At 39.7% G+C, this 21253-nt stretch overlaps 1 protein-coding gene across 2 annotated transcripts in view; it reads right to left on the bottom strand.

Annotated features, from left to right (window-relative positions):
* Positions 1–1500: 1500 nt before the first annotated feature.
* The window catches only part of LOC147621233 (MADS-box transcription factor 23-like), a 73890-nt gene continuing 54137 nt past the window's right edge, over positions 1501–21253 (bottom strand). Inside the window, exons 7-8 of one of the 2 annotated variants that reach the window (XM_086824524.1) lie at positions 2146–2312; positions 1501–1813 (exon numbers count right to left, since the gene is read on the bottom strand). In XM_086824524.1, the coding sequence (XP_086680650.1) occupies positions 1714–1813; positions 2146–2312 (267 nt within the window). In that variant the 3' untranslated portion in view covers positions 1501–1713. The remainder of the gene's footprint in view (positions 1814–2145; positions 2313–21253) is intronic. The other variant, XM_086824523.1, reaches the window with a different exon arrangement.

Here is a 21253-nt window from a genome sequence, read left to right as displayed (position 1 = left end):
CACGTGCACATGGTGCCACTGACATATATGCACATGATCATGATGTATGTGATAGCAATAGCAAGGGTGATGTGTGTGAGGTAGATCATGTGGGCATGATCTCGAGGGCATAGATGGCACTGAGCATACCGAGTATCGACACTTCTTTGCCTATCATATTTCTTGCAGATCATGAGGCCATTCTAGTTGATTGTGGTGACATTTTAGAGGATCGTGCGTATTTGATTAGTGATGCATCCAGTAGCGCATTTGGGATGGGTGTCTCCATTAGCACACTTGAGGATAGTGATACTCTGCATACAAGTCACGGAGACACCTATGAGCATAGGCTTGAATTACTAGTGTTAGATGCATTGAGCTATTCTTTTAGGATTTCTATTTGTGGAGATATCGCTCTGATAGGACCACTACTGCTAGTATTCACAGCATTCCTAGCACTATTCGTGTGGATACAGTTCATGTATTTGAGCAATTAGGGATCGTGCATGAGAGTACTGATGATTTCATTGATGTAAGACATCATAGCAGGATTATGCATATTGACCATTTTCATAGTAGATCATATGGCATAGATCTTGAGAGATTTGCATTTGATCTAGACATCTCCTTAGATCCTATATTATTGGAGATAGATTTATCATGGAATTTAGGTCACAAAGGGGCATCATTGATGGAGACAAACCATGTTTATGAGGGTTCTAAAGTAGAGCTCAATTTGCATTCACTTAAGTTTATGTACAAGATTAAAAAATTAGAATTCCTACAATCTAGCCAGGTGGCATAACCAGCATGGTTTCCCAACCATGCTATTTGTCTTGGCCAAAAAAACACCTAGCTAGCTAATTCTCATGGCCAATCAACTAGTTGTTTTTTTGGACTCTTTTCAACCACCAAAAAATAGCTGCTATAGATATTTTTCTTAGCAAGCAAACCAACCAGTTGGCTAATTCTCTTGGCCAATCACGTTGCTAGTATGGATGATGTTTCAACCACCTTGGAAGTGGTAACCAGACAAGCCTGGTATTGTAACTTGACTAAGCACATGTTCATTTGACACAACAAGCCATGAAGCTAGCTTGCTGCTATAGCAATCAAATTACCAACTAGCATGATGGTGAAAACAACAAGATCTCTCTCTCTCTCTCTCTCTCTCTCTCTAGGATTACAACTATATAAGAGGGGAACATAATACATATGTCATGTCAAGCATGTGAAAAGATGTGTTTATTAAGGCTTGTGTTTGACCTACAACCCATAGATATCCTTGTTGTTTGAAGAAACTCTCGTATTATTGTGCCAAAATATCTTCATTCTGGCAATGATTTCGTTAAATAGATTGCTTCTCTTAGAACTATGATGTTACAAAGTGGTATTCGATCTCAATGTGATTTGTGTGACCATGGAACATAGGATTCTTTGCAATCTCCATATAGTTCTACTTGGACAAAATGAGCATGCTTAAAAGTATTCTCAACCATGTTGCATCCATGCGAAAATGTATTATACAAAAGGCATCCTTAAAGCATATGGCATACTTTTGAATTAGGTTTTTAATACTTCATACCAGTACTATTTGTCATCAAATGTTAGTTGCTTTACTTCTTGTAAACGATTTTAAAGTATTGCCTCGATACTTGATGGAGAATACATAATGACCATGGAGTCACCAAAATAACACACAATCCCCTAGTTAATTCCTCCTGATCTCATTAATTACTCCATGTATTGTGGTGATCGATTGAGGTCTTCACTTATTTTTGACCGCTTGGCTATAGGAAGGCCTGAAGGATTGCTTTGGTCACTTGAATCAACCCTGCACAGTGGTTCAAAGACATATTACACACTTATAATTTGAAAGACACCTTAGTCTATCATACTAAAGCAACATCATTACATATCATCGCTATAGTTGATTTATAGACATCTCGACACAAACAAACCCTTTTATCATTTAAAAGCCATATCGGCACATGACATACTTCCACTAAAACTTAATTTCACACCAAAGATGCAATGATGTAGTACTATTAAATCATAGTTATGATCATGCATTGGTTACTAATGTCATGCATTAATCACTAAGGTTGAAGTAATGCAACACTATCATATAATGCCATTTCAAATGTCAAGATATGCAATACTCACCAAAGTTGTAGTATTGGATCAGTTTGAGGAACCTGCTGAACATTATGCATTGTGCAATCACTAATAGCATATGAAGTATGAGATCCGGTCACTTCTGAAGGGCATGAGTCCACTAGTTTAGCCAAAAGGCTTGAGTTTGCATTTGTTGTTTTCCTAGCATCTGTGAACTATACACAAGAACAAAAAAAAAAAGCAAATAGATTATCATGTTGTATGACTGAGTCCCCAGAAGACTAAAAATCTACCGTCTATATACATAATAGCATGGTGCTAGGGTGAAAGCATCATAAGGTGGTACACTTTCTACCAGTTGACTTGACGAAAACCAATATTAGTGGATTTAATATCATCATAAGATGTATTTAGCAATTTATCTAGTTCCTTTTAGATATAATAAATGTGAAACAAGATTAAACAACCATGTTTTAACTCTCTATAAAAGTGTTTCACAACTAGTTGTAAACCATTATGCAAGACACAGGTTTTCAGTCCACCTTATCATGCTTACACCACTAGCAACAAAAAACTAAACTAAGGGTAAAGAAACTCACTCAGGGCCTTATATCACAATGTCCCTATGCTTGGCTATCTCAATAGAGCACTAATGTTTGATTGAAATAATCCGTACGTAAGAAAACATGTATTATTCCACTAGTCGTTTCCCTTCATAATTCTCGCAAGTAAGTCCCATCATCTGACTTGAGTTTGGAAAGTACTTGCAAACTCACGTCCACCCTACCACCCAGTTGCTAGTGTTTGAGCCCCATTGAGTGCCATGGGTCTAGCCTTTTGCCCTTCACTAGGCCTATGGAGTCGATGTGAACTCACACACCCATAATTGAAATCTCTTTTTCATTACTCACACTTTGCAAAATTCATCAATATCTCCACACAACACGATCGTGATCCTCACACTAGGATGGTATTCCCAAATACTCCTAGACCACTATGCTAATGACCGGAGGATCCAAGTCTTTCATTCGGATCCAAATGTCATGCCCAAATCTAGGGAGCCACTTTTGATAGCCATAGCACTTCCGAAGTAAGAACACTCTAAACAACCAGTCATTATAGGAGCTACATGAGGTTGATGTGCAAACCTAGCCCCTAGATCTGCCTTGCGTAATACACTCAGAGCCACTACTTCTCCATCACACAGATTGTGTTGGAAGCACACCCATGTCCGACCAAGATTGGTCAAGTTCTCGGTCAACCCTTCATGACAAGGCTCACCTCTCGGGTGATATACACACGGTAAACCACACACCTATGTGATACCTTTATAGGCATCCACAAAAAGAAAATATCCAATCAATACAATGTTAGACAAGTTAAACATGATAAAACAATCATGTATCACACATGCATTCTGAAACTTATAAACCTTAAGTCTGACTAGACATCAATTGTCCTCAAGTCGCAACTCCGATTGTTACAGGTTCTCAAACTTATAAACCTTAAGTTTGACTAGACATCAATTGTCCTCAAGTCGCAACTCCGATTGTCATAGATTCTCAAACTATGTAGTCCACGAGGGATCTCCAGTATACCATGAGAAAATTTCGGTATCTCGAGATTTCTCTTATATTTTTGAATCCTATTCAAGAGTCCTTGTTCTTCTGAGAGTGAATAATTCTCTACTTTTCCTAAAGTTAAGACCATAACGTAGATTTCTTAGTCTCTTCTTAATGCCCCTTATTATTATTTTCTTCATTGAATTAAATTTTTAAACTCAATTAATCTTCTAAGGTTTCTTAACATTTACGGACTTAATTGAGGGCGTTATCTCTTTTGTAAGGATATCTTTATAATTTCTCAATCACACAACAAGAGACTTTGTTCCATATATTCTTTTGGGTTTCTTTAGTCTTATATCCTGTGAAACATTCTAGAACACTCCAACAATCAGTACTAGAACATGAAAGAGCCTTAAGATCTTGCCTTCTCTCAAGAGACTGATTCCAACCTTAGATACCATCAATTTCCAACACGTTTAGGTAAACTTAAAGCAATACTTTTAATAACGAGACACTTGATCCAAGTTTAGGTCCACAACATTTATAAAGAATTACTAAAATCTTGGTTATTTGATGCCCTTAGCACATAAGAAGCAAGACTGCCTAAAGATCACATATCTCACTTGTTACTACTCATATGGGTCTTGTTGTCCATAAGTCTCTTATTTTTTGGTTGTCTCTGCAAGTAAAGTTACCAAGTATGGTTATATTGGTGCAATTATTTAAGGGACCAAGTCCCAACCATATATCTAATGAAGGCATGTTTTCCCTTGGCACGTTCTCTTCACGCTAGTATTTTCTAATGCACTTGCTTTGCTTAGCTACCTCCTCCTTTCTCTTGCATAATTTCCATTTATCGCACATGGTAATATGCTCATTCCTATCCTCAGGGGGGCCACACATTTCTTGTTATGCAATCTTCCAGAAATACAAGCTTGGAGCTAGCAACCACTAGTGTAGCTTGGAGTCTTCCAGAGATATGAGCTTGGAGCCGACAAGTTCCCCATGACATATTAAGGTAATTATCCATTGCATTTGGAGAGGAGTAGTGTAGCCATTAACATTTTTAGCACCTGTGTCGAGGAGAGAAATTGGTCTCTTTCTACTATATTTGCACTTCTATTCTTACAAGTCCCTTTTCCCTAGATATGGCTTCTTGAAGCTATGTGGTTGATTGAGAAGAGGATAAGCTATGGATAAGGTTGTGAGAAAGGAGAAAAAAGAGAAAAAGATTGGTTGTTTTTTATTCTTTTAGCATTTGAATGATTGTTTGCATTGATTAAGAGTTAGAAAAGCAAAAGAACTAATCATTTGCATATGTACTTACATGGTGGAAGCTCATTATCACATCGTGATTATGCAATGATACCCTTTTTTATTGCATTTTATCACATTGTGATTATGCAATGATACCCTTTTTTGCATTTTTCTCAATCTTCAAAATTTTAAAAAATAAAGAGCCAAATGTTGATCCTTTTTTTGGTTATCACATAAATTGGAAAGGACCAAACTAGAGCCTTTAGATTGGAGAATTAAGATTTGTATCCCCAAACCATTGATTTTTCATCGAAACCTATAGATTTATGTCGATGTGATTTCACATATTGCAAATCATGTCCATGATTCTTGATCATGCCTGTAATTTTCAAACATTCCAGCTGTTCAACTGACCCTGAGATTGCACATTGATTGTGCCTTATCACGCACATGATTTTTAGACATTGTAGTTATTCCATTGATCCTGAGATTGCGCATTAATTGTGCCTTATATGTGACCCATCAAATTTCATCTTGTCTTATCTTATCTAGCTGTGATCACGGTTCACGGTCCTGACTTGCAATCATGATCGTGATTGCTGACATCATCAATCATGACGATCACATGTCATTCATCATCGTGATCCAACTTGATAATTTGATTGGATTGACACTTGAAATTGTTACTAGGAACCTCATGGAACTTAGATATACCTTCATTGACTTTGTTAGGGTAAAGATCATCATTTTGAATCTACAAAGGATCACGGTCGTGACTCTAGACCTTGTAAAATCACGTCAAAATTGAGACCTTGACTTTCATCAAACTAAGTATTAGGGGTGTTTCTAAGGTCATCGTGACACTAGGGGTAGCTAAAAATAACTAAGAGTGTGAGAAAACATTGCTGTGATTCTTGGCATGATCATGAGTGAGGCAACCATGAAAAACCCTCTAACGAGGAATTGGCGGGGTGAGAAGGATAGTTCTTCTCCAACACTATCTTGTGGGGTTCATGGGCTTAGCCCGAGGAATCCCAGGATACAATTATGAACCTCAAAGCAAAGCTCCACAAGCTACCAAGGGACAACCATCAAGCTTATAAAGGAAAAGAGACATTGAAATACCCGAGAGTAAAGAGTAATAATTGTGATGGAGGAATGGTTACTAGGGGAAGAGAGAAATCCTCAACCCACAATACAAACTACTCCTAGAATTAGAAGGGATTCTATAAGTGCCAAAAGGACGGGTGCATTGTATTTTCCTACTTCTAGGGAGCTAGGGATTAAGAAAAGAATGAGGGAAGCACAAGCCCAACTTAGGAGACTTGAACATGAGAAAGTAAGCCTAGATCTCCACAAGGAATTAGCCGAGAGACGTGCCTTTTGACATGGCAATGTGAAGGGAGGGGTCTTCTAGCCTTGGTGGATTGAGACACAAAGAAGACTTGGTCACATGAGACAGTGCTAGAGAGATTGAACAGGTAACGGACGATGACATGCAACCTCTAGAACCTATTCTAGAGGATTCTTAGCAAGACCTAACCACTCTTTGAAAACTCAGAGAAAACCTACACCAAGGCAAAAGTAGATGCGATATTGAGAACCCCAGAGTTCAAAGAATATATGAGAGGCATGTTGTTACAAGAAGGGAACTTAGGAGAAGCAGTTTTGGATGAGAATGTTAATAGAAATGAGGGAGCTATTCCAATACCACCTGACCCAAGGAGACATGTAAACTGACATGTTGGAGCTGCACTAGAGGTTGAGGGAGGGGTGGGATAACCATAGGAAGGATAATGCACGAAGCCCCACCAAGGGAGCCAATCATAGTGACCCCTTGCATGGGAGTCACAACACTTTTCGACCTATTAAGAATGGCTGAAGACATAGGAAGGGGGGTTGCCAGGGAGTTAGGTATCACACAAGTACCACAAAGGGCAACACCAGTCAAGCCCAACCATGTGGCAAGATTGATGTAGAAATTATTGGGTGACGAATGATGCCATACAACACCTCAAGATATTTAAATTGGTGTGTGAAACTTGTTGTCCTATTAGAGACCACACAAAAATATTTGCGTTCTCCCTTAAACTAGAAGGAAAAGTGCATCAATGGTATCGATTGTTTAAGCCTAAAATAGAATTAACTTTGCAAGGCTTAATAATGTGTTCATACCAAATTTTGTATGAAGCAGAGATAAGTGGAGCCCTGTGGCTCAATTAAACAGCATTAAGCAAGAGGAGCATGATTCTATGAGAGATTATATCTCATGTCTAAAAAACCTAAATTCAAGGTGTAAACCAAGAGAAAGATAAATAGATGAGCAATTTGCTACCCTGCTTCCGTAGGGGAGTAAAAGACATTAGGATGCACGATTATTTGTTGTTGGCTAAGCCATCATCACTTAATGATTAATATTGCAAATTAGCCATTGACTATAACAACATGCTTGAGTTGCCACAGCCTGATAACACCAAATCCATCACTTCGGTAGCTCCATCGCATGTGTCAAACAAGCATGACAACCTCGGAGAGACGAGTAAAGGATATGACCTTAGATGAGCTAAGTATTGTCCTTCTAGACAAAATAAAGCTAAATAAGGTGAGGGATGTGACCATTAACCAAAATATGTATCCCAAACAGGAGTTGTTAGGGTGTTTAATATGCCGACAAAATCACATGAGCACTGAATGTTCTTAGGTGAGGCCTCTCCCATTGATGCACTATGCATCTTGTATGCAACTCGAAACCATGATACCAACATGTAATGTGTAGGTACCCATGTCACAACCACAACAACCACAAGTACCTTAATTACCTCAATCATCTCATACATGGCAATTGATAGCTTTACCACCACCACCTGAGTAAGGGCATGCTCTAGGGAAAATTTTGTCAAATGTGAAAAACCAAATGCAGGGAGTGTATAAATGGCAAGTTCCTTAATTACCTCAAGTGCCTCATACATGGAATCTGTTAGCTTTACCACCACCCTAGGCATGCTCTAGGCGAAAATTTGTCAATTATGTAAAACCAAACAAGCATAATGTATAGAGTACCCAAAGTGTCTATACCGCCGTCTCTTCCTACCACCATGACCACCGACACCTAGAGTAATGCCAATAAATGATCATTGAAGAGGTTTCAAAAGCAGGAGAATATGTACAAGAACCTCGACTAACCATGGAGAAGTTAGATGAAACTTGGGAGGTAACTCCGAAACACACCAGTACTAGTGTTCTAGACTACAATGCAATGGAAAGGTAAGGATATTAATGCCACACCACGCGGCAATGTTATCACTACCAAGGACCTCACCGCATGGCTGAGAATCCTCACAAGGTCAATGCAACAAACCCTCAGACTACATAAGTTAATACACACCTAGGGTTGAGTTGTGTGAAATGCAAAAGTGACCACCTAATCAAGAATTATCCTTATAGAGGCACTAGAGAGCCTTTGACGACTCTTTGATGACCACCAAAGACCCTTGAAAACAACGGAGAATCTCTAGATAAGTCTTCTACTCGTACGTCAGGGAAGAAGAAGAAGGGATAAGAAATTGGGATGAGAAGACTTTGCCGCACGGAGATACAGGATGGTTTGGATGAGGGAACAGTCGGTAGTGTGTCCACACCGAGTCAAGCCCAAGAGAATGTGTTGATAGAGGAAAAAAGGAAGTGATGACTTTGAAAAGAAGCCGAACTAGCTATTGAACCCAAAATACCTAGAGGGGTGGGTCGGTAACCCAAATGCTCAGAAATAAATAGAGAAACTAGAGGTCACATGGGCCCTAGTTTAAGAAAGCCAAAAGAAGTTTGAGGAACAGTTACAAGACACCTAGGCTACTGAAATGGTCTATCCTCGATGAAACACCACAGGGGAATCAAAACATCTGAATGTGCTAGAGCTTGTGTCAAAAAAGAGTGAGGGTGAGACCAACTCTAAAGAAGGAGGAAAGAAAATATTTATTCTCAAGGATGTTTGACTCATGGAGGAGAATAGCCTCTGTATTACTCAATAAATCCTAACCTAGAATTATATGTAATGATGTCAGTCGTGTCTGTAATCCTAGAGATGTCATGAATCCAACACTCTCAGTGTGCATAAGGGTTATCAAGCTCTTGCGATCCTTGATGGTGGATCTAGAGTAAGAATCATCTCACGAAGCAATGTTAGGGAAAGTGAAAAAAGCCAGCCTTACAGAAAATAAACCTCATTGTAAAAATGGCTGATGCTACCATGCCATGACTTATGGGAGTTTTGTAGAACCTCAAGATGAAATTCTTCTCATTCCACTATTGCTATATGTTTGCGGTCATGAACTTTACTGGACAAGTAGATTTGTATGATGTGATTCTTGGTGGACCTTTTATGAGGAGTGCAAAGCTAGTTCAAGATCGAGCTACAGAACACATTTATCTATGAAAGGAATCACAAATCCTGAAGGTAGACACGCAGACATGGAAGAATCATCCCACGGATGGAGGACTGCTCGGCAATGATTTTAAAACCATGGAAAGGATTACCTTAATACAACTATGTGAAACCCATGAATGACCAAATGAATCAAAGGAAGAGGATACCTTAGATGCCTTGCTTCCAAATGATGATTTTTGTGAAAAATGGATCCATGTACTAGCAACCATTGATGTTATGGGAAAGGTCGAAACAATGTATGTGGAGCTAGATTGGGAGGATGAAATGAATATCACCATAATGGGCATGATGAGACCATCTATGATGGACAAATCATGGGGAAGAGAAAGGGTCTAACACTCATTGCAAGAAAGAAGCTTTGGATTTAGCTGCAAATATAAAGTTTCAAAGATGGATGAAGAAGCATTATCATGCTAACCCGCAGTGACATTATTAGAAGAAGACCCATAGATGCTCAATGGCTAAGATATGTCAAGGCCATGAAAAATCATGAGGAGTTCTCTAAGAATTGGGGAGAAGAGTTAAGCTGGATAATGCTACAAGCACCTCAAGAACAAAAATTGAGCCACGAAACCCCCAAGCGCACAAGATTGAAAAGAAACAAAGCATTGGCTGAAGCCGAACAAGAAAAAAAAAGGCATTGGTGAAAAAGGAGGCAAATGAGGAGGAGCCAAACTTACGGAAGGTTCTTAATCATTTCAAAACCTTTGACGTCGATGAAAGGAAAGTAGTTCACCTAAGGGTGTAATGCTCCAAGGGTGAAGATCCCAAACCAACCTTTATTACCATGGAACTAACCTTTATTGCCATGGAACTACCCTCGCACGAGGAAGAAGAATTGATTAGTCTTTTGAAAGAGTTTAAGGATTACTTTGCTTGGAACTACAAGGACATGAAGGGCATGCTATCAGAAGTGGTTCAGCACACCATCCCTATCATGGAAGGCTCAATGCTAGTCAAGCAATGTCCTTATCAACAACAATAAATCCAAAGTACACTCAGCAATTGTAAAGGAAGGAATTGACAAACTCGTTGTTGCAGATTTCATTTACGAGATTGAATAAACTAATTGGGTAACACCAATTGTGATTATACCCAAGGAAAATGGGAAGCTTTGCATGTGTGTTGATTTGAAGAAAGTGAATGTGGCTACCCAAAGAGATCACTACCCATTGCTATACATAGAGCATGTTTTGGAGAGTGGTTGGGAAAAAAGTTGAGCTCCCTCGAGACGGATTCTCAGGATACAATTAGGTATCCATTATCCTTGAGGACGAACACAAAATAGCTTTCACCAACACATGGGGAACCTTTGCATACAAGGTCACTGACCAATGCTCCTCCAACATTCTAGAGATTGATTTGAGCAACTTTTAAGAAATACTTGCAAAAGTCGTTGGAAGTGTTCATCATCAATGATCTTTGTGTGCATTTGCATTAGATGTAGTATTTAGCTTTCTTGAGAAAAGAAAGGTTTCGATTGTATCATATATCTTTGAACGCTTTAAAATGCCAATTTCGGTGGGTAAAGCATGAAGTTATATATATTGGGGCACTTAGTGTCCAAGAATGGGATTTCCACTGATGACAACAAGGTGAAACTCATATTGGAGTTGCCACCACCTGCCAATTACAAAGGAGTGCAACAATTTATGGGTCATGTACGCTATTAAAACGGAGATTCATTGTGTTCTATGCTCATATAGCCAGGCTATTGTACAAGCTTCTGATTGTCTTTGAATGGAGTAAGGAATGTCAAGAAGCTTATGATGAATGGAGGAGGCCATTAGCCAGTGCACCTATCTTGAGACCACCAAATTGGAACCTCAGGTTCCACATGCATATTGATGCTTCAAACTTTGTAATTGGGTGTGTTTTGGTGCAACTAGGAGAGCATAAATTAGACTATCTAATATGTTCTGCAAGTTGATAGCTCAACAAAGCTAAGATGAACTATACCATGACAAAAAGGGAAGGGTTAGCTATGGTATATGCGGTTAAGAAGTATATACACTATTTATTGGCTAATAAGTTCATATTCTTTATGGATCATCAAGCTTTGTTGTATATACATTTAAGAAGTATATACACTATTTATTGGTGGCTAATAAGTTCATATTCTTTATGGATCATCAAGCTTTTTTGCATATATAGTTAAGAAGTATATACAGTATCTATTGGCTAATAATTTTGTATTCTTTATGGATCATCAAGCTTTGTTGTATCTCGACTATAAACCTTGCATGATTGGTGCATTACCACTGGTTGTTGGTATTGATGGAGTTTGGCTTTACGAATGAGAAAGGTTCAAAACATGTATATTTCACTAAGTGTATGGAAGCAAAAGTCACACAAAAGGTAGATGCTCATACAGCTGCCAAATTCTTATACAACCATGTCGTATCAAGATTTGGGTGTCCTCTAGAGCTAGTTAGCAACAAGGGACTCCCATTTCATCAATGAGGTCATTTGACATCTATTGACTCGATTTTTGGTGGTGCATTGAAAATCATCACCATACTATCCCCAAGCCAAAAGACAATAAAAAAGTATTAATAAATTTCCTTCTTCTGGCATCCTGACCAAAACTGTAAAAGCTAGTCGTAATGATTGGGAGCACAAGTTAATAGAGTAATGTAGGCCTAAACAGAGGCAGTGATGCCTATAGAATATCTAGTGCCAAGCTTGAGGATAGAAGTGAAACAATGCCTTAGGGAGAAAGCTCTAGCCAAGAGGTTGATTGAGTTGGAAATCTCGATGAGACTAGAGTTGTAGCTCTCCATGCGATGATTGTAGAAAAGCTCAGATGCAAAAGGTTGTTTGACCAAAATGTAGAAACAAAAGAGTTGCACGAAGAAGACTTTTATGTAAGGGGTTAGTTCTTCCAAAAGAAATAAATTGAAATATCGAGGGCTATGACTATATAGGGTTGTGGAGGTTATCTCCCAAGGTGTGTTGTCCATCAAAACTATTGATGGAATAGAGATACAAGGCTACATGGTAGCAAGCTAAAAAAGTATTATAAACCCTTAACCCATGATATTTTGGAACAATTGCACAAAAATAAACAAGAGAGACTCAAGAAAGAGACACCAGAGAAGGCTAAGGCAAGGGCTGATAAAGCCAAAGCAAAACAAAACAAGCTAGCACTAAGAGTAAGCATGGCTTCTCTAACTGTGATTAAAGAAGATGACCTTAACATAGAGCCTGCTTAAAGTTCGACTCTATATTAAAGAGAATGCAGGGAAGAGAGAGATCTTGAGTTCCTTGTTGCAAGGAAACACACACACGAGAGAGAGAGGGATGGTTAAATTTTATTCTATCTTCTTCTCTTCTCTACAACCATATAACTAAAAGATAGGAGTACATACTATAAGGGAATTAAAGTACTCTCCTACAATAGCATACAATAGCATACAATGGTTGGTCCATAATGTGAACTCGACTATATGAGTTGGCAGCAGTATAACTATGTCATATATCTAGTACTCCAAAGTGTCTATCATGCACCCCGTTATCCATTGGTGGCATACCATAATCTCACCAACCATGCCAGTGGCATAAGTGTGGAAGCTATCACCCAAGCGGGTCATCAATGTCCGTAGCACTAGTTGAGCTCGATATCTCAACACTCCCCCTTGAGCTCACCTCCACACACTACACTCTGGGTAAGCTCCTAAACCTATGGAGCTTCTCTGTGCCCAATACCATTGTGAAGATGTTAGCCACCGAACCCTCTATGTTGACATATACCAGATCTACATCACGTTCTAGAACCTTCTCCCTCACAAAATGATAATCCACCTCAAAGTGCTTCATTCTAGCATGGTTTACTCGGTTACTAGCCAATTATATGTTACTCATGTTATGATAAATGGTTTACTCGGTTACTAGCCAATTATATGTTACTCATGTTATGATAAATGACAACTGTCCTATTCAAGGGCTCAACACCAAGTAGCTTCTGAAACCAATGTACCTCCCAAGTTGTCATAGTAGCATCTTTGTACTTTGCTTCCATACTTGACAAAGAAAAGTTATTGGCTATTTCTTAACTGCTCCAATGCAAAATAGCACTCCCAAACCAAAATAGCACTCCCAAACCAAAACATAAAGCCACTGGTTTACCTCCTTTCTGCAACACTACTAGCCCAATTAGCATATGTGTACCCATGTAGTTTTATCTCTATACCAATCTCATAGAAAATTCCATAATCAACTATGGACTTTATGTACCTAAGAATCCGTCTAGCAATATCCAAGTGTGGCTTCCTAAGGGCCTGCATAAACTGACTCACAAGTTTAACATTATAGCTTAAGTCTGGCCTAGTACTGATCATGTAGATCAGGCTACCCACCATGCACATGTATGTAGTGGGGTCCTCCAAAAGCTCACTTGTATGTATGGAAAGCTTTGTGTTATACTCCAATGGCACTAAAATAGGCTTACAACCTGTCATACCATACTTGGACAACATGTCCAAGCCATACTACCTATATAATAAAAAAATGCCATGAAGTAATCTCACCACCTCTATTCCCAAGAAATACCAGAGCTTACCCAAATCTTTCATCTTAAACTTTTGCTTCAAAATCCTCGCCCGTAACATCATGTATGCTAGAACCACTATCACAACTGATAATCAAGGCATCCACATAAATGACTAATAGCATAATCCCTCTATCTGTCTATTTTTCACATAAAGTGAAAAATCTACATTGGATATCTTAAATCCAATGGTAATAAGATACTCCTTGATCTTGTTTAACCATTCTCTGGGTGCCTGCTCTGCTGCAAGGCATACAGGGCTTTGCATAACCTACACACAAAATCTTGGTGTACATCACTCTTATCACCTAGTGGCTGTATCATGTATACTTCGTCTTGCAAATCGTCAGGTAAGAAGGCATTCTTTACATCCATCTTATGTAAAGACCTGTACCATCTTGTGAATGAGGTCGTGAAGTCTTTGCTCCAGCCACAGCAATGACATCTCTCACAGTTTCCATTCTTGCAACCAGGCTGAATGTTTCTCTAGTCAATGCCATAGGTCTATACATAGCCCTTGGTAGCCAATCTCACCTTATACCTGCTCATTGAAACATCCAAGGTGGTTCCAAACATTATGTACTGTACGGATCCGTACGTACTGTATGTTGTTTGGTACGGAAAAGAATTTTAAGGTACGTAAAAATACGTACCATTGGTAAAAATACATAAAATCTCAGAAATTTCAGCCACCTACATAAAATTTCAATCCATGTCCACATTGACATATAAAACTTTCGAAATAGAGACACAACAAGGTCAAAAACCTACTAATTCAAAAGTGAGAAATTAGAATCACAAGTCAATGCATGATTACTCTGACAAATTCAATGCACAATGCCATACAATTTCAATCAGGATTCAGTAATCATGCAATGCATAATATTTAGTGGGCAGCTCAGCTCTGAGAGAGAGAGAGAGAGAGAGAGAGAGAGAGAGAGAGAGAGAGACTTGAAGGAGAGAGAGGCTGAGAGCTCTATGCACGGTCCACAGAGGGTGGGCTAAGGCTATGAGAGAGAGAGAGAGAGAGAGAGAGAGAGTTATGTTGCTGCCTTGGGGGCCTGAGCAAGGGTGGGTGGGGAACGCGCCGGGAAAGAGGCGAAGCGAAGGAAAGGTGGCGGCGACGGGAAAGAGGCAACAGTAGCGAAGAGAGAGAGAGAGAGAGTGCGACTGTAGAGGCCCTTATTATTGGAAGGTGTGCGCCGTACGGAGTCCAGACGCTATCGCAGGCAAAACCCAAAAAAAAACGTTTATCGCAGAACAGGCGAACGTTTATCTTGCAGGCAAGCAAAGCAAAAAAAAAAAAAAAGGCGTACGGATCGATCCGTACATCCGTACCGTACGGATCCCCGTACGGTACGGATGTACGGTACGGATTGGATCTGTACATACGTTTTGATCCAACCTTGGAAACATCTACGTTATGCTTGACCTTATGCACCCACTTACATCCAATTTCCTTCTTTTTCTTAGGCAAAGGCACTATTTCCCATGTTGCATTTGCATCCAATGCTTCCATCTCCTCATTCATGGCATTTTACTATTTTTTATTTCATGCTCTGGGTGCCTGCTTAAAGGCATACATGGCTTTGCATAACCTGCACACAAAATATGGGTGTGCATCACTCTTATAACCTGGTGGCTGTATCATGGTGGCTGTATCATGTATACTTCTTCCAAATCACCATGTAAGAAGGCATTCTTTACATCCATATAATGTAAAGACCAACTCTTTGTTGTAGCCTCCCAACATCATATATATTAGCATCACTATCACCACCCCACTAATAACCAAGGTATCCTCATAAATAACTAATAGCATGATCTCTCAATTTGTCTCTTTTTCACATAAAGTGAAAAATCTGCATTAGATATCTAAAATCCAATGGTAATAAGATACTCCTTGATCTTGTTTAACCATTCTCTTGGTGCCTGCTCCTGCAAGGCATACAGGGCTTTGTATAACCTACATGTTAACAATCTAAAAATGGGATTGATCATGGTGAAGGACAATGATTAAGCAACATAATTAAAGTGGATTAAACTACACTAAGAACTCCATAAGAGAGAGATTGCACACTAAGAACTCCATAAGAGAGAGAGAGAGAGAGAGATTGCACACTCAACACTCAATTCTATTGCATATCTCAAATGAACCATACAATGATATAGGCTCTCTAGCCTTATCCCACTTTACATGTCATCATCCATGTGGCACTCTCTTTTCCACTCTTTTGGTCAACACTCACACACCATACAATATTACATGTAGCATTCTTATCTTGCCACAATATCTTGCACCTCTAGGGTGCTTTCCCACATACACACAACACCACGATTACATTAAAGAAGCGCTCCAAGAGGCCATGTATGAAGAGTAGTCATCAAAGAGCAGGGATTGGTGCACAGCAAGGCGGTGCTGGTGGAGAAGAGCATTGCAGTTAGCTTTGAGGGCATGCAAGGCTGTAGACATAGTAGCATATGCATAGCAAGAAGGTGTGTGGAGCATAACAAGGGCTTACACAAAGACTGAACACCAAACCAAGTGACGGGCAGTAAATCGAATCAAAGGCAGCTAGGCATGGCTATGGACCGCCGGAGCACAGTAGAAAGCACAGAAAGTATTGCAGCTCAATGAGGAAGAGTTGGAGCTAAGAAGGAAATTGAGCATAGCAACTCATAGCAGTAGAGGGAGCTACAGAAGGCACACCTCTTGTAGAGCAAGAAGAGCAATTGAAGCCTTGGCTATGGTGGCCGCTGCAGTAGAGAGCATGGAGAATAGAATCAAGGGTAGCTTGAGGAGGAAACTATAACTCTATGGCGGTGAGAAATGGCAGTGGAAAGCCGGACAACAATATGGAAGGACCTGCTTGAGAGAGAAAAAAGGCACAAAGGAGGCAGTAGTGCAGCGTGTGAAGCTGGTCAGCGGAGCACAACAACAAGGCGATGGTGACTGCTGCTGCAAAAGTAAGCTCACCATGGAAGCTTGGCAAAGCAAGGTCAGCAGAACAACCGTTGAGGAAGATGACGACCTGGTAGAGGTGGCAGGGTCCCAAGAAGCCAGGCGCAGTAAAGAGCACATTCAATGCAACCTCCAGAATGGCAGGTTCAAAAAATACGGGCAAAAATGAACCAAGAAAATTCATTTTTTTAAAATCTTTTTTAATTGACCTCCATTAAACCTTTGACTTGTTCCCATGCTTGAAAAGAAGTATTATCAAAGAGATTTTCACACACACAAGATTATAAGTGTCCTAGATAATTGGGCAAAATATTAGTCTAACAATGTGAAGCCATGGATAATTTCCATATGTGGGTGCCCTACCCTATTGCGACCAAAATGGAGATAAACAATTATAATTTGATATTCACCCATGTACTTAGGGGTAATTGTCCACGAGCCTGCATGCTCAAAACAAAAAAAAAAAATTATAATCACCCATGGTATGAGGGTCGCCCTACCCGAGCTCACCTAGAAGCTCGAAATGGTTGTTGCGTGATGTGTGCATAAGCGATGTACGTGTGAGGTGCATGCGCATGGGTTGGTTCGCACCCAAACGTCCATGTTCAAATCAAACTCACTGGTTCCGCTGTGAGTGAGTTGGCTCAAAACGGACTTGGTGTCTAAGATGGTAGACACACGCACACATGATTGGTTGATGGACACTCCAATGTATCATTGAGGGGGAGTGTTCAGAGATAGCGATTGCGTTTGTGCAATGCTACATTGATATGGGTGATGGATTATGGGTGAGTTATGGAACACCTCGATTAAGAGGGGGTGTTGAGAGATGTAATCGTGGTGTTGTGTATGTGGGAAAGCACCCTAGAGGTGCAAGATATTGTGGCAAGATAAGAATGCCACATGTAATATTGTATGGTGTGTGAGTGTTGACCAAAAGAGTGGAAAAGAGAGTGCCACATGGATGATGACATGTAAAGTGGGATAAGGCTAGAGAGCCTATATCATTGTATGGTTCATTTGAGATATGCAATAGAATTGAGTGTTGAGTGTGAAATCTCTCTCTCTCTCTCTTATGGAGTTCTTAGTGTGGTTTAATGCACCTTAATTATGTTGCTTAATCATTGTCCACCATGATCAATCCCATTTTTGGATTGTTAACACTACACATAAAATCTGGGTGTACATCACTCTTTTTACCTAGTGGGGGCTATATCATATATACTTTTTCTTTGCAAATCACCAAGTAAGAAGGCATTCTTTACATCCATCTTATGTAAAGACCAAGTCTTTGCTAGAGCCATAGCAATGACATCTCTCACAGTTTCCATTCTTGCAACCAGGCTGAATGTCTCTTCATAATCAATGCCATAGGTTTACACATAGCCCTTGGCAGCCAATCTCACCTTATACCTGCTCACTGAAACATCTACGTTATGCTTGACCTTATGCACCCACTTACATCCAATTTCCTTCTTTTTCTTAGGCAAAGGCACGAATTCCCATGTTGCATTTGCATCCAATGCTTCCATCTCCTCATTCATGGCATTTTACCATTTTTTATTTACAAGTGTCTACTCAAAACAAATAGGCCCCAACTCCTGTATTACTTTAACCATGTAAGCATAATGATGGGCCGTTATCTATCATATCTCAACTTATCAACAAGGTACCTAACCCTCGTGGACTTGCGTACACCTAATCACTGTCATGTGTTCTCAGAATAGTCTTGGTTCTCCTTACACCAAGAGTAATCATAGACAGAATGCCAAGCTCCTCATCAAGGCTCTGCTCAGAACCACTAGAGTGACCATCCATATATGAGTGACCTACTGGTAGATCAGGTACAAAAGGTTGATCTATCTTTTTCTTCCCTTTGCATGATATATGTATACCTACACCTGTCCTCAACCTACCTGACCATAGACTAACATTGGATCCACTACTAGAGAAATCTCCAAGTCCACTGTGCACCTGTGGTTACTACTCTATATGTGGTGCAACATGAGTACTTCTTATATTTGCATCTTCTATTGCCTTTACTACTGGTGTATACCAACTACTAATCTCATCAAAGACATCTATTCTCACTCGCATCTCATGAGTAGTAGGGTTATAGTATCTATAACCTTTCTACTCCAAAGCATAACCAATGAAGGTGCATTTCTTTGCCTTTGTCCTCACTTTGTTGGGAAAATGCACATATGTAATACACCCAAACACTTTCAAGTGAGACATATCCAATTTTATGTCTATAAACTTATGGTCAGGCATCATACCATCAACAGCTATACTGGGGATCTTATTCATAATGTACACAATAGTTTCTACTGCTTCTGCCCAAAAATAATATGGTGTATTCTTTTCATATATCAAGGCACATGTCACATCTGCAATGTTCCTATTATTTCTTTTTGCAATACCATTTTGCTACAGAGTGTACCTACATGTAAACTATCTCTTAATTCCTTGCTTTCTAAAGAAATCACTGAACTCATTGGAGAAATGCTCTCCCCCTCCATATGATCTGAGGCATTTTATTTGTATGCCTTTTTCCATCTCGACAAAGACTGATGGTACACAGGTTGATTTTTTGGAAGACAAAATGTGTCTCCTCTAATATCTTCTCCTCTCATAAATGCTCATGCTTCATTACTCAACCATTAAAAATAGACCTAGGCCAACCATCTCTAATCCTCGGGATTTAAAAAATCCCACCTTGGTAAACCGTGATCCTATAGTCTACACAATCACAGTACTTAGCCTATTGCTGCGTGACTATAGAATCGTGGCAAACCCAAAAAATGCAATCACAAAAATCAATCTTGCTAAATTTCCATTCGAGGTACTAATGGTCCTTGATGAGACCTAATGTATCCAAATTCTCACTATGATTATGCAATATGCGCAAACATGCCCATGATCCAATTATAGCTATAGATCATGCTCGTGATTGTTGCCACATCACCATTCAATGCTATAAATCACACCATGGTTACCACATCATCAGTAATGCTTGCAAAATCATGCCAACCTATGGTGTCATGAAGCTAACACCATTCTCCAAAAATTTGGATTTCTTTGAGATCTGCCCAGCTAAAAGAGTAAACAACAATGGTGCGGAATTCTCTTCTCTCAGGAATCCCAAGCTGGAGAAAGCTTGAGAAAGGGGACACTAAACTTCCATTAATTGAGAGTGACATCCCTTCTTCTTTTTTTTGATTTTAACTCTAACGCTCTAGACCCCAAGGAACCATTGGACGATCAACCTCACCACAAGAGGCTAAACTATCTACTCAGCAGTATCAAGAGGAGCGGACCGATTATCACAAAGAACCAATCTTGGATCTTCCAGCAATAGATTATGAGAAAATTATTCTCACAGGAAATCCATTGCTTAAATCCCATCTGCTGATGTGACAAGCTCTCTTACAAATCATGTTTTTTGATCCCACAACAAAAATTCAAGCAAAGTAGCCCCATAAGCAACCAGTTCACCATATCCCTTGGTAGGGGATAGGAGGCCAGAAGTGGTAGATCTTGGACATCTGGAGCAACAAGAAGCATTATGGGATAATATAGCAAAAGGTTTAAGACTCACAAATCTAAAGTTTATTGATCTTGTTGCCATATATATATATAGGCAGTGATGTGTGTGAATACACTTAGGACCATCGGGGCACTTTTTCCCTCTTTAGGAGGTTTTTTCCCTCGGCTTGTATATACGCCCATCCTTCTAGGGCTAACTTATCTTTTGTACATTGACACAATCTAATACATTGTGTGTTGTTTTGCTTCTTCTTCTCCAAGCTTTGTGTGCTTTCCTGCAGCCCTAATTCCAACAATTGGTATCAGAGCAGGCATCGGCTCCCAGGGCTACACCGCTAGCACCCTCCGACTCACGTTCTCCGATGGAGGTGAGCTTTCACGAGCGCTTGCAGGTCTCTATACTCTACAAATCGCATCTGAGGTCGTTTCTGGCTCCGTTTTTGCATGTCAAGTTCTGCACAGGTGTTTTCGTCATTTTGTGTAGAAATTTCGACAGTGCAGTTTTTTGCAAAACAGGCATACGTATTCTATTGTGGACCGTGCTACATAGCATGAGTTGTTCTCTATTCAGTCTTTGCTTCATTACAGGTAGCTTTTGCATCAGTTTCAATTAGTGGCCATGGCTGATAACAACAATGATGTATTTCGCATGTTGTCTGCTGAAGACAAACTGGATGGAGACAGCAACTATCCACTTTGGGCATACATGATGCAACATGTTTTGGTTGCAAAAGGAGTGTGGAACATTGTGCAGGGTATGGATGTATGTCCAGGTTCTTTGGATGTAGGATCTATTGAGGATATTGCAGATTCTAGCAGCTCTATTGTTGCTG

Source organism: Cibotium barometz, chromosome 30 (genome assembly GCF_041138505.1).
Source record: "Cibotium barometz isolate CiBa-2024 chromosome 30, ASM4113850v1, whole genome shotgun sequence".
NCBI lineage: Eukaryota > Viridiplantae > Streptophyta > Polypodiopsida > Cyatheales > Cibotiaceae > Cibotium > Cibotium barometz.
The sequence above is the reverse complement of the archived record's forward strand: the minus strand, read 5'-3'. Positions and strand labels throughout refer to the sequence as shown.